This window comes from Oncorhynchus masou, unplaced genomic scaffold (genome assembly GCF_036934945.1).
Source record: "Oncorhynchus masou masou isolate Uvic2021 unplaced genomic scaffold, UVic_Omas_1.1 unplaced_scaffold_681, whole genome shotgun sequence".
Classification (NCBI taxonomy): Eukaryota; Metazoa; Chordata; class Actinopteri; order Salmoniformes; family Salmonidae; genus Oncorhynchus; species Oncorhynchus masou.
This window is the reverse complement of record NW_027013260.1, coordinates 3270-16386: the sequence shown is the minus strand read 5'-3', so window position 1 is coordinate 16386 and position 13117 is coordinate 3270. Positions and strand designations below refer to the sequence as shown.

The 13117-nt window shown below is 46.7% G+C and overlaps 1 protein-coding gene across 1 annotated transcript in view; it reads right to left on the bottom strand.

Moving 5' to 3' along the window:
- Window positions 1–12743, bottom strand: part of LOC135536899 (leucine-rich repeat-containing G-protein coupled receptor 5A-like) — a 326763-nt gene extending 314020 nt beyond the window's left edge. Inside the window, exon 1 of the mRNA XM_064963121.1 lies at window positions 12275–12743. Coding sequence (XP_064819193.1) covers window positions 12275–12474 — 200 coding nt within the window. The 5' untranslated portion in view covers window positions 12475–12743. The remainder of the gene's footprint in view (window positions 1–12274) is intronic.
- Window positions 12744–13117: the final 374 nt, after the last annotated feature.

Genomic DNA, 13117 nt, shown 5'->3' with positions numbered 1-13117 from the left:
TCTTCCATCCTTTCATCTCTTCCCTCTGCTCATACCTTCTCCAACCTTTCTCCTGACTCTGCCTCCTCAACCCTCCTCTCTTCCCTTTCTGCATCCTTTGACTCTCTATGTCCCCTATCCTCCAGGCCGGCTCGGTCCTCCCCTCCCGCTCCGTGGCTCGATGACTCATTGCGAGCTCACAGAACAGAGCTCCGGGCAGCCGAGCGGAAATGGAGGAAAACTCGCCTCCCTGCGGACCTGGCATCCTTTCACTCCCCCCTCTCTACATTTTCCTCCTCTGTCTCTGCTGCTAAAGCCACTTTCTACCACTCTAAATTCCAAGCATCTGCCTCTAACCCTAGGAAGCTCTTTGCCACCTTCTCCTCCCTCCTGAATCCTCCTCCCCCTCCCCCCCTCCTCCCTCTCTGCAGATGACTTCGTCAACCATTTTGAAAAGAAGGTCGACGACATCCGATCCTCGTTTGCTAAGTCAAACGACACCGCTGGTTCTGCTCACACTGCCCTACCCTGTGCTCTGACCTCTTTCTCCCCTCTCTCTCCAGATGAAATCTCGCTTCTTGTGACGGCCGGCCGCCCAACAACCTGCCCGCTCGACCCTATCCCCTCCTCTCTCCTCCAGACCATTTCCGGGGACCTTCTCCCTTACCTCACCTCGCTCATCAACTCATCCCTGACCGCTGGCTACGTCCCTTCCGTCTTCAAGAGAGCGAGAGTTGCACCCCTTCTGAAGAAACCTACACTCGATCCCTCCGATGTCAACAACTACAGACCAGTATCCCTTCTTTCTTTTCTCTCCAAAACTCTTGAACGTGCCGTCCTTGGCCAGCTCTCCCTCTATCTCTCTCAGAATGACCTTCTTGATCCAAATCAGTCAGGTTTCAAGACTAGTCATTCAACTGAGACTGCTCTTCTCTGCATCACGGAGGCGCTCCGCACTGCTAAAGCTAACTCTCTCTCCTCTGCTCTCATCCTTCTAGACCTATCGGCTGCCTTCGATACTGTGAACCATCAGATCCTCCTCTCCACCCTCTCCGAGTTGGGCATCTCCCGGCGCGGCCCACGCTTGGATTGCGTCCTACCTGACAGGTCGCTCCTACCAGGTGGCGTGGCGAGAATCTGTCTCCTCGCCACGCGCTCTCACCACTGGTGTCCCCCAGGGCTCTGTTCTAGGCCCTCTCCTATTCTCGCTATACACCAAGTCACTTGGCTCTGTCATAACCTCACATGGTCTCTCCTATCATTGCTATGCAGACGACACAATTAATCTTCTCCTTTCCCCCTTCTGATGACCAGGTGGCGAATCGCATCTCTGCATGTCTGGCAGACATATCAGTGTGGATGACGGATCACCACCTCAAGCTGAACCTCGGCAAGACGGAGCTGCTCTTCCTCCCGGGGAAGGACTGCCCGTTCCATGATCTCGCCATCACGGTTGACAACTCCATTGTGTCCTCCTCCCAGAGCGCTAAGAACCTTGGCGTGATCCTGGACAACACCCTGTCGTTCTCAACCAACATCATGGCGGTGGCCCGTTCCTGTAGGTTCATGCTCTACAACATCCGCAGAGTACGACCCTGCCTCACACAGGAAGCGGCGCAGGTCCTAATCCAGGCACTTGTCATCTCCCGTCTGGATTACTGCAACTCGCTGTTGGCTGGGCTCCCTGCCTGTGCCATTAAACCCCTACAACTCATCCAGAACGCCGCAGCCCGTCTGGTGTTCAACAACTTCCCAAGTTCTCTCACGTCACCCCGCTCCTCCGCTCTCTCCACTGGCTTCCAGTTGAAGCTCGCATCCGCTACAAGACCATGGTGCTTGCCTACGGAGCTGTGAGGGGAACGGCACCGCAGTACCTCCAGGCTCTGATCAGGCCCTACACCCAAGCAAGGGCACTGCGTTCATCCACCTCTGGCCTGCTCGCCTCCCTACCATTGAGGAAAGTACAGTTCCCGCTCAGCCCAGTCAAAACTGTTCGCTGCTCTGGCCCCCAATGGTGGAACAAACTCCCTCACGACGCCAGGACAGCGGAGTCAATCACCACCTTCCGGAGACACCTGAAACCCCACCTCTTCAAGGAATACCTAGGATAGGATAAGTAATCCTTCTCACCACCCCCCCTTAATGACTTAGATGCACTATTGTAAAGTGGCTGTTCCACTGGATGTCAGAAGGTGAATTCACCAATTTGTAAGTCGCTCTGGATAAGAGCGTCTGCTAAATGACTTAAATGTAATGTAAATGTAAATGAAATGAGCTCTTTAGCCAAAGAGAGGCAAACCACTTGTATATCTTCTATCTCCTACTGCTGGGAATTAGTCAGGCTTGTCTGCTCTCTCTTTCTCCTTCCCTCCTCACTCTCTCCCTACCTCTGTCCCCTCAGTCTCGCTCTCTCTCTCACTCTCTCCCTAACTCTGTCCCCTCAGTCTCTCTCTCTCTCTCTCTTTACCTCTCCCCCTCCTTCCCTCTCTCTACCTCTCTTTACCTCTCCCCCTCCTTCTCTCTCTCCCCCCGCCTCTCAAGCCCTCCCTCCCATCCCAGTGGCTGTGCCTGTTGGCTCTTTATGTAATGCCAGGTCCTGTTGTAACTGCCAAGAAGACGGCGGAAGGAGTGTTTCTCTGCACTAATTAATCCAACAAACTTCAGAGCCAACCTGCTGAGATACCGAGGTCCAACACTGTGTGTGTGTGTGTGTGGGTGTGTGTGCGTGCGTGCGTGCGTGCGTGCATGCGTGCGTGTGTGTGCGTGTTCCAACACTGTAAACCAAACCTCCTTGTTCCTCGTTCAGCCAAAAACCCTGCGCAACCATTAAGCTAATATTATGAATAGGATCAGAGAGTGGGGGTAGCAGGCTGGAGGGCAGTGGTAGCAGGCTAGGAGGGTAAAGCCTGGTTAATTCACCTGTACTGGCTCAGGATCCCAGATCACAGGTCTCTGAATGGTTCAGCGAGATGAGCATTTCATGGTGTAACCTGGAAGGAATAGAAGGTTGAGTCCCAAATTATAAACCCTATTCCCCTTCTGCTGCCCAGGGCTGTTGACCAGGGCTGTTGACCAGGGCTATTGACCAGGGCCCATAGTTGAATAGGGGGCCATTTAATACACAACCCTATGTCTGCACTGTGGAGAGATGGGTAGCTAGGTTGTCTGGACACAGCATGGAGATCGAGTCCACATGTTTAGTGTGATTCTATAAACATCTAGACAGGACAGGTACTGTGTTTAGTGTGATTCTATAAACATCTAGACAGGACAGGTACTGTGTTTAGTGTGACTCTATAAACATGTAGACAGGACAGATACTAATAACTATGTGAGACAGAAGGGAACCGGTGGCATTATGGAAAACATCTCTCATTTCTCACTGCTCTAAATGTTCCTGTAAACATCATGTGCAAATAACATGTTTGAGTCTGATTTCTCTCTCCCTCATCTCTCTCTCTCTGATCCCTGTTCTACATAGATCTCTGGTCCAAAATAGTGCCCTATGGGACCTAGTCAAAAGTAGTGCACTTAATAAAATAGGGTGCAATTTGGGACGTAACCCTATGTGTTGTGATGAGGGAGGTGAACTCACTAAGCTTCTCTAAACGATGGTGGAATCCTGCAGACGCTAAATGTTGCCCTAAGACACACACACGCTAATGTTGCCCTGGGTAGATCCCTCCCGTCACTCCCGTCTGGTCTAATCGGTCCACTTGTCAAGGGAGTAATATCTTTCTGCCGTTCAGTCATCACAACGCCTTTGGTCCAAAAAATAGACCTTCCATTAGTTTGATGCACCCGCTAGGGAATATCAACAGTAGCAATTTGGGGCATCCTTCATATCAGGATTCATAGGGACAATACAGGGCCAGGAGAGAGAGAGAAAAGACAGACAGAGAGACAGAAAGAAAGACAGAGAAAGACAGACAGACGAAATGAAAGACAGAAAGAAAGACAGAGAAAGACAGAAAAAGAGAGAAAGAGAGAATCAGAGAAAGACAGACAGAGAGAGAAAGACAGAGAGAGAAAGAAAGACAGAAAGAAAGACTTTCTCTTCCATTAGTTTGATGAAAGACAGAGAGAGAAAGAAAGACAGAAAGAAAGACAGAGAAAGACAGAGAGAGATAGGGAAAGACAGAAAGAAAGGAAAGAGAGAGAGAAAAGACAGACAGAGAGAGAAAGAAAGACAGAGAAAGACAGAAAGAGAAAGAAAGACAGAGAGAAAGACAGAAAGAAAGACAGAGAAAGACAGAAAGAGAGAGAGAGAAAGACAGAGAAAGACAGAAAGAGAGAGAGAGAAAGACAGAGAGAGAAAGAAAGACAGAAAGAAAGACAGAGAAAGACAGAAGGAGAGAGAGAAAGACAGAGAGAGAAAGAAAGACAGAGAGAGAAAGACAGAAAGAAAGACAGAGAAAGACAGAAAGAGAGAGAGAAAGACAGAAAGAGAGAGAGAGACAGAAAGACAGAGAAAGACAGAAAGACAGAGAGACAGAGAGAGAAAGACAGAGAGACAGTGAGAGAAAGACAGAAAGACAGAGAGAGAAAGACAGAAAGACAGAGAGACAGAAAGACAGAGAGACAGAAAGACAGAGAGAGAAAGACAGAAAGACAGAGAGACAAAAAGACAGAGAGAAAAAGACAGAAAGACAGAGAGACAGAGAGAGACAGAGAGAAAGACAGAGAGAGAAAGACAGAGAGAGAAAGACAGAGAAAGGGAAATATATCTTACAGGTTGATCTCGTCGCGTTCATTGCATCCAAACAGTGTTGGTAACCTGCATAAACCCGTGGCTCTGCAACACAAACATGGCTTTGCAACACAAACACACGCCGATTGCAGGGAGAAAGAAAACAAATTACCCAGGTGAAGAAGCGATGTAGTCTATCTGTGACGGAGGTTCGACTTTTCATTTGGAAGGAGAAAGAGAGAGAAAAGCTTTAATCTTCAAGGAGGTGAATTATATATTTTTTTAAATCACAAGCTTCAATGTGATGCTTAAAAGAGACGATGTGTTTCATCTTACACCTGCCCCAGGCACGTCTCTTTATGAGCCCTATACGTTATGACTTGCACATTTTCCCCCTCTGCTATTTAAAAAATAAAATATAATTTTACAGCGGTTACCTCCCTTCTACCCCCCCATGCCCTCCCACTTGTTACTCCTCCAGGTACCCACCACGAGGCGTTGATTTGAAATGATCTCCCCCAAACAAAAAGGTGACTGTTTAAAACATTTTTGGCCTACGTTCAGATGCTTTACGAGCAACGCTCAGTTACTATATTTAACTCTATTTAATATGTGTGTGTGTGTGTGTGTGTGTAATGTGTGTGTGTGTGTGTGTGTAATGTGTGTGTGTGTGTAATGTGTGTGTGTGTGTAATGTGTGTGTGTGTGTGTGTGTGTGTGTGTGTGTGTGTGTAATGTGTGTGTGTGTGTGTGTGTGTGTGTGTGTGTGTGTAATGTGTGTGTGTGTAATGTGTGTGTGTGTGTGTGTGTGTGTGTGTGTGTGTGTGTGTGTGTGTGTGTGTGTGTGTGTGTGTGTGTGTAATGTGTGTGTGTGTATAAGTGTGTGTGTGTGTGTAATGTGTGTGTATGCAAGTGTGTGTGTGTGTGTGTGTGTGTAATGTGTGTGTATGCGTGTGCCTCTTGAGGGCTATTTACCAGCTGTGTAATGTTTACAGGGTTCAGTCTGCAGAGAGGAAGGATGATGGATGGAACAGTCTGCACTATAAAGGACTGTCACATCAACCTTGTATGGCAGGCTTAACGTTTCCCTATAGAAGGACTGTCACATCAACCTTGTATGGCAGGCTTAACGTTTCCCTAGAGAAGGACTGTCACATCAACCTTGTATGGCAGGCTTAACGTTTCCCTATAGAAGGACTGTCACATCAACCTTGTATGACAGGCTTAACGTTTCCCTATAGAAGGACTGTCACATCAACCTTGTATGGCAGGCTTAACGTTTCCCTATAGAAGGACTGTCACATCAACCTTGTATGGCAGGCTTAACGTTTCCCTATAGAAGGACTGTCACATCAACCTTGTATGGCAGGCTTAACGTTTCCCTATAGAAGGACTGTCACATCAACCTTGTATGGCAGGCTTAACGTTTCCCTATAGAAGGACTGTCACATCAACCTTGTATGGCAGGCTTAACGTTTCCCTATAGAAGGACTGTCACATCAACCTTGTATGGCAGGCTTAACGTTTCCCTATAGAAGGACTGTCACATCAACCTTGTATGGCAGGCTTAACGTTTCCCTATAGAAGGACTGTCACATCAACCTTGTATGGCAGGCTTAACGTTTCCCTATAGAAGGACTGTCACATCAGCCTTGTATGACAGGCTTAACGTTTCCCTATAGAAGGACTGTCACATCAACCTTGTATGACAGGCTTAACGTTTCCCTATAGAAGGACTGTCACATCAACCTTGTATGACAGGCTTAACGTTTCCCTATAGAAGGACTGTCACATCAACCTTGTATGGCAGGCTTAACGTTTCCCTATAGAAGGACTGTCACATCAACCTTGTATGGCAGGCTTAACGTTTCCCTATAGAAGGACTGTCACATCAACCTTGTATGGCAGGCTTAACGTTTCCCTATAGAAGGACTGTCACATCAACCTTGTATGGCAGGCTTAACGTTTCCCTATAGAAGGACTGTCACATCAACCTTGTATGACAGGCTTAACGTTTCCCTATAGAAGGACTGTCACATCAACCTTGTATGACAGGCTTAACGTTTCCCTATAGAAGGACTGTCACATCAGCCTTGTATGACAGGCTTAACGTTTCCCTATAGAAGGACTGTCACATCAGCCTTGTATGACAGGCTTAACGTTTCCCTATGGAAGGACTGTCACATCAACCTTGTATGACAGGCTTAACGTTTCCCTATAGAAGGACTGTCACATCAACCTTGTATGGCAGGCTTAACGTTTCCCTATAGAAGGACTGTCACATCAACCTTGTATGACAGGCTTAACGTTTCCCTATAGAAGGACTGTCACATCAACCTTGTATGGCAGGCTTAACGTTTCCTATAGAAGGACTGTCACATCAACCTTGTATGACAGGCTTAACGTTTCCCTATAGAAGGACTGTCACATCAGCCTTGTATGACAGGCTTAACGTTTCCCTATAGAAGGACTGTCACATCAACCTTGTATGACAGGCTTAACGTTTCCCTATAGAAGGACTGTCACATCAACCTTGTATGACAGGCTTAACGTTTCCCTATAGAAGGACTGTCACATCAACCTTGTATGACAGGCTTAATGTTTCCCTATAGAAGGACTGTCACATCAACCTTGTATGACAGGCTTAACGTTTCCCTATAGAAGGACTGTCACATCAACCTTGTATGGCAGGCTTAACGTTTCCCTATAGAAGGACTGTCACATCAACCTTGTATGGCAGGCTTAACGTTTCCCTATAGAAGGACTGTCACATCAACCTTGTATGGCAGGCTTAACGTTTCCCTATAGAAGGACTGTCACATCAACCTTGTATGGCAGGCTTAACGTTTCCCTATAGAAGGACTGTCACATCAACCTTGTATGGCAGGCTTAACGTTTCCCTATAGAAGGACTGTCACATCAACCTTGTATGACAGGCTTAACGTTTCCCTATAGAAGGACTGTCACATCAACCTTGTATGACAGGCTTAACGTTTCCCTATAGAAGGACTGTCACATCAACCTTGTATGGCAGGCTTAACGTTTCCCTATAGAAGGACTGTCACATCAACCTTGTATGGCAGGCTTAACGTTTCCCTATAGAAGGACTGTCACATCAACCTTGTATGGCAGGCTTAACGTTTCCCTATAGAAGGACTGTCACATCAGCCTTGTATGACAGGCTTAACGTTTCCCTATAGAAGGACTGTCACATCAACCTTGTATGACAGGCTTAACGTTTCCCTATAGAAGGACTGTCACATCAACCTTGTATGGCAGGCTTAACGTTTCCCTATAGAAGGACTGTCACATCAACCTTGTATGACAGGCTTAACGTTTCCCTATAGAAGGACTGTCACATCAGCCTTGTATGGCAGGCTTAACGTTTCCCTCTTCTGAAGGACTGTCACATCAACCTTGTATGGCAGGCTTAACGTTTCCCTATAGAAGGACTGTCACATCAACCTTGTATGGCAGGCTTAACGTTTCCCTATAGAAGGACTGTCACATCAACCTTGTATGACAGGCTTAACTGCTTCCCTATAGAAGGACTGTCACATCAACCTTGTATGACAGGCTTAACGTTTCCCTATAGAAGGACTGTCACATCAGCCTTGTATGGCAGGCTTAACGTTTCCCTATAGAAGGACTGTCACATCAACCTTGTATGACAGGCTTAACGTTTCCCTAGAGAAGGACTGTCACATCAACCTTGTATGGCAGGCTTAACGTTTCCCTATTGAAGGACTGTCACATCAACCTTGTATGGCAGGCTTAACGTTTCCCTATAGAAGGACTGTCACATCAACCTTGTATGACAGGCTTAACGCCCCTATAGAAGGACTGTCACATCAACCCTGTTCAGCCTTGTATGCAGGCTTAACGTTTCCCTATAGAAGGACTGCACATCAACCTTGCATGACAGGCTTAACGTTTCCCTATAGAAGGACTGTCACATCAACCTTGTATGCTACAGGCTTAACGTTTCCCTATAGAAGGACTGTCACATCAGCCTTGTATGACAGCTTAACGTTTCCCTATAGAAGGACTGTCACATCAACCTTGTATGAAAACGTTTCCCTATAGAAGGACTGTCACATCAACCTTGTATGACAGGCTTAACAGAGACCCATAGAAGGACTGTCACATCAGCCTTGTATGACAGGCTTAACGTTTCCCTATAGAAGGACTGTCACATCAACCTTGTATGACAGGCTTAACGTTTCCCTATAGAAGTAGTGAACAACAGATGTCATACATACATATACTTAATCTAATGCTGATTGAAGCACGGACCTTAACACCATCAGAATAGCTCAGACAGAAGGAAGTCAAATGAGGCTTTAAAAGAGCCTGCTCTGTTCTGCCCTGCTACAGCTAACTGCACTCTTCTGTCTGCTCTGCCCTGCTACAGCTAACTGCCCTCTTCTGCCTGCTCTGCCCTGCTACAGCTAACTGCCCTCCTGCTCTGCCTGCTCTGCCCTGCTGCTCTGCCCTGCTACAGCTAACTGCCCTCTTCTGCCTGCTCTGCCCTGCTACAGCTAAGCTGCCCTCTTCTGCCTGCTGCTCTGCCCTGCTACAGCTAACTGCAGTCTTTTACCTGCTCTGCCAGGAATGCTTTTACAGCTAAATGCCCTCTTCTGCTAATAAGTGCTCTGCCCTGCTAGCCCTCTTCTGCCTGCTCTGCCCTGCTACAGCTAACTGCCCTCTTCTGCCTGCTCTGCCCTGCTACAGCTAACTGCCCTCTTCGTGAGACAAAGCTGCTGGAAAATGTTTTGACAGAATTGCTCAACACCTCAGACAGGACTGTTCCTGGTGTTACTGACAATGAGAGACAGACAGACAGACAGACAGACAGACAGAGACAGACAGACAGACAGACAGACAGACAGACAGACAGACAGACAGACAGACTGACAGAGAGACAGAGAGAAGACAGAGAGACAGAGAGACAGAGAGACAGAGAGACAGAGAGACAGACAGACACAGCCAGCCAGCCAGAGAAAAAGAGGAAGAAAGAGAGAGAAAAAGAAAGAACGAAGAGAAAAAGAGGAAGAAAGAGAGATAAAAAGAGGAATAAACGGATGAAGGAGAAGAGAAGGAAGAGAGAGAGAGAGCGGCCAACCAGCTCTCTCATCTTTCCTCCTCTGAGGTGTGTGAAACATCAAGATATGCCTGTCTGTCTGATGCCAGCGATGCAGGGCCAGGCAGGCTGGTCCATACTGAGAGCTGGTCCTCCTCGGGCCAGGACGGTGTGCTAGCTTGGCAGACAGATATACTGCTGCTCTCCATGCGATGCAGTGAGCCTGCTATTCCTGGGGAGCTGTGAAATCTCTATGTGTCCTGCTGTCATAGAAGACAATATAGAGAGAACCAGCACCACCAGGAATGTAGGTTTTAAAATCTATTTCTAATAAGTAGCTGGGTCAGGATCAGGGCAACTAGACTAAACATGGGGCTGACATGTGGGCTGTGTTTCTGAAATCAGCTGATAATAATAATTATATATTTTTTTTAAATGTGATGTTCTGTTTCTGTTACAAGGGATAAAAACTTTTCTAATAATATCGTAAGACCTGAAGATATGCATAAGACAACGCAAACAACTCCATGCAACAACGCAAACAACTCCATGCAACAACGCAAACAACTCCATGCAACAACGCAAACAACTCCATAAGACAACAACGCAAACAACTCCATAAGACAACGCAAACAACTCCATAAGACAACGCAAACAACAACACAAAAAACTCCATAAGACAACACAAACAACAACACAAACAACTCCATAAGACAACACAAACAACAACGCAAACAACTCCATAAGACAACACAAACAACAACGCAAACAACTCCATAAGACAACGCAAACAACTCCATAAGACAACGCAAACAACTCCATAAGACAACGCAAACAACTCCATAAGACAACGCAAACAACTCCATAAGACAACGCAAACAACTCCATAAGACAACGCAAACAACTCCATAAGACAACACAAACAACTCCATAAGACAACACAAACAACACAAACAACTCCATAAGACAACGCAAACAACAACACAAACAACTCCATAAGACAACACAAACAACAACACAAACAACTCCATAAGACAACACAAACAACTCCATAAGACAACACAAACAACTCCATAAGACAACACAAACAACAACACAAACAACTCCATAAAACAACAAACAACAACACAAACAACTCCATACGACAACAGAAGCATAACACCTGCATTTAATTACTGTAGTAATAACAGTATTAGAACAGGAAGAAAAAAACAATGTTTTAATTCAGCATTAACTTTATCCAACTTAACTTAATCATTTACTCAGTCGGTTACGTGGCCCATGTAAAAATGGATCAAACAATTCTGGAGTTGCACCATGACTGAACCAACTGAGCCATTGTTGATTAGGTTATGTTTAGCCTTAACGGCAGTCAGAGGCAGGTAGCCTGGTGGTTAGAGGCAGGGTAGCCTGGTGGTTAGAGGCATGTAGCCTAGTGGTTAGAGGCAGGTAGCCTAGTGGTTAGAGGTAGGTAGCCTTAAGAGGCAGGTTTATCCTCAGAGGCAGGTGGCCTGGTGGTTAGTGGCCTATGGTTAAAGGCAGGTAGCCTAGTGGTTAGAGGTAGGTGGCCTAGTGGTTAGAGGCAGGTGGCCTAGTGGTTAGAGGCAGGTGGCCTAGTGGTCAGAGGCAGGTGGCCTGGTGGTTAGAGGCAGGGTAGCCTGGTGGTTATAGGCAGGGTAGCCTAGTGGTTATAGGCAGGGTAGCCTAGTGGTTATAGGCAGGGTAGCCTAGTGGTTATAGGCAGGGTAGCCTAGTGGTTATAGGCAGGGTAGCCTAGTGGTTAGAGGCAGGGTAGCCTAGTGGTTAGAGGCAGGGTAGCCTAGTGGTTAGAGGCAGGGTAGCCTAGTGGTTAGAGGCAGGGTAGCCTAGTGGTTAGAGGCAGGTGGCCTGGTGGTTAGAGGCAGGTGGCCTGGTGGTTAGAGGCAGGTGGCCTGGTGGTTAGAGGCAGGTGGCCTGGTGGTTAGAGGCAGGTGTTGGGCCAGAAACTGAAAAGTTGCTCGATTGAATCCCTGAGTTGACAAGGTAAAAATCTGTCGTTCTGTCCCTGAACAAGGCAGTTAACCCACTGTTCCTAGGCCGTCATTGAAAATAAGAATTGATTCTTAACTTACTTGCCTAGTTAAATAAATCTGTAACATAGCGCTTTTTTTTCAATAATATTTGTAAATCTATAATGGTATACAACATCATCTGGTGTAAATTCAAACCAAACACGCAAATAAAATGTAGACTATATGCAACTAAATCCTATCCATAGTTTCTTTGCCTGACAAGTACCACGTGAAGGTTAACATTTGAAAAACAGCTTGCACGTTACTCTCTCTGCGAGCCGAGACCAAACGAGGCTGGCTTCATATCTGTCAACGTTGACTAGTCTTCATTAATGTAGTAGAGAGAGACGCACGAAAACAAGCGCTCTTTCCTAGTTGGTTAGTTAGTAGGCTAGAAGTCCGTGCCGTGCCAAGTGCACAGGTGCCCCGTTCTCACCGCTCGCGAAGGACAAAATAGCAAAATGAGACTTACAGATAAGAAGTAAAGACGCTAAGGTTGGCTGGAATGTCCGTGAGCCCGAGATCCGAGCAGTCGACACGTTGAAGCATGCCGTCCTCCTCGCAGTGACAGCGGGACGGGCAGTCGCCGACCTGAGCCCCCATCTGCGATATCGCTCCGCATTCCGCGACCACCAGCAATAAGATGATTAAAACATTACAGGGATGAAACATCTCCACCGTTTTTTAGAAGGAAAAAACTCAATCAAAGTGCTGAAAAAGTAAGTCCTTCCAAGTCTCTCAGTCTGCGGCTGTCTGTATGTGTCGACGTATCAAGCCTTCTGTCTGGAGCGCATGGAGTCGTTCAGACAGCGTGTCCCTCTGTTCCTATTCTCTGAGATCCATCCTGAAATGCTTCACAGCTTTAAACAGTCTCACCAGTGTGCCGCGTTTCGTGACGTCAGTCAACGCCATTCAAAACCAGGCAGCTAAGCGGAGCTGAGCGCGTGAATGATCTCGGGACGGGGACGTGTAAAGCCTACCGCACGCACGCGGTTATCGCTCCGAGTATACACATGTACTATAGCCTGCTAATCATCCTCCTGCTTCCCATTTTTGCCGCTGTGAAAAATGTCAGTATGCCACATGCAATGACTTATACATTTCACCACAAATCTCAAACTGACTGGGCTCCTGAGAAAGTTCGGAGACATACAGCGCCGTCAGAAAGTATTCTCACCTCTTCACTTCCCCCCACATCTTGTCGTGTTACAGCCTGAATTTAAAACTATTATGTAAATCATTTATTGCCGTTTTTTATTTTTAAGAAATATGCAACAACAAAACAAAAAAAATCTATAAAACATGTTTTCACTTT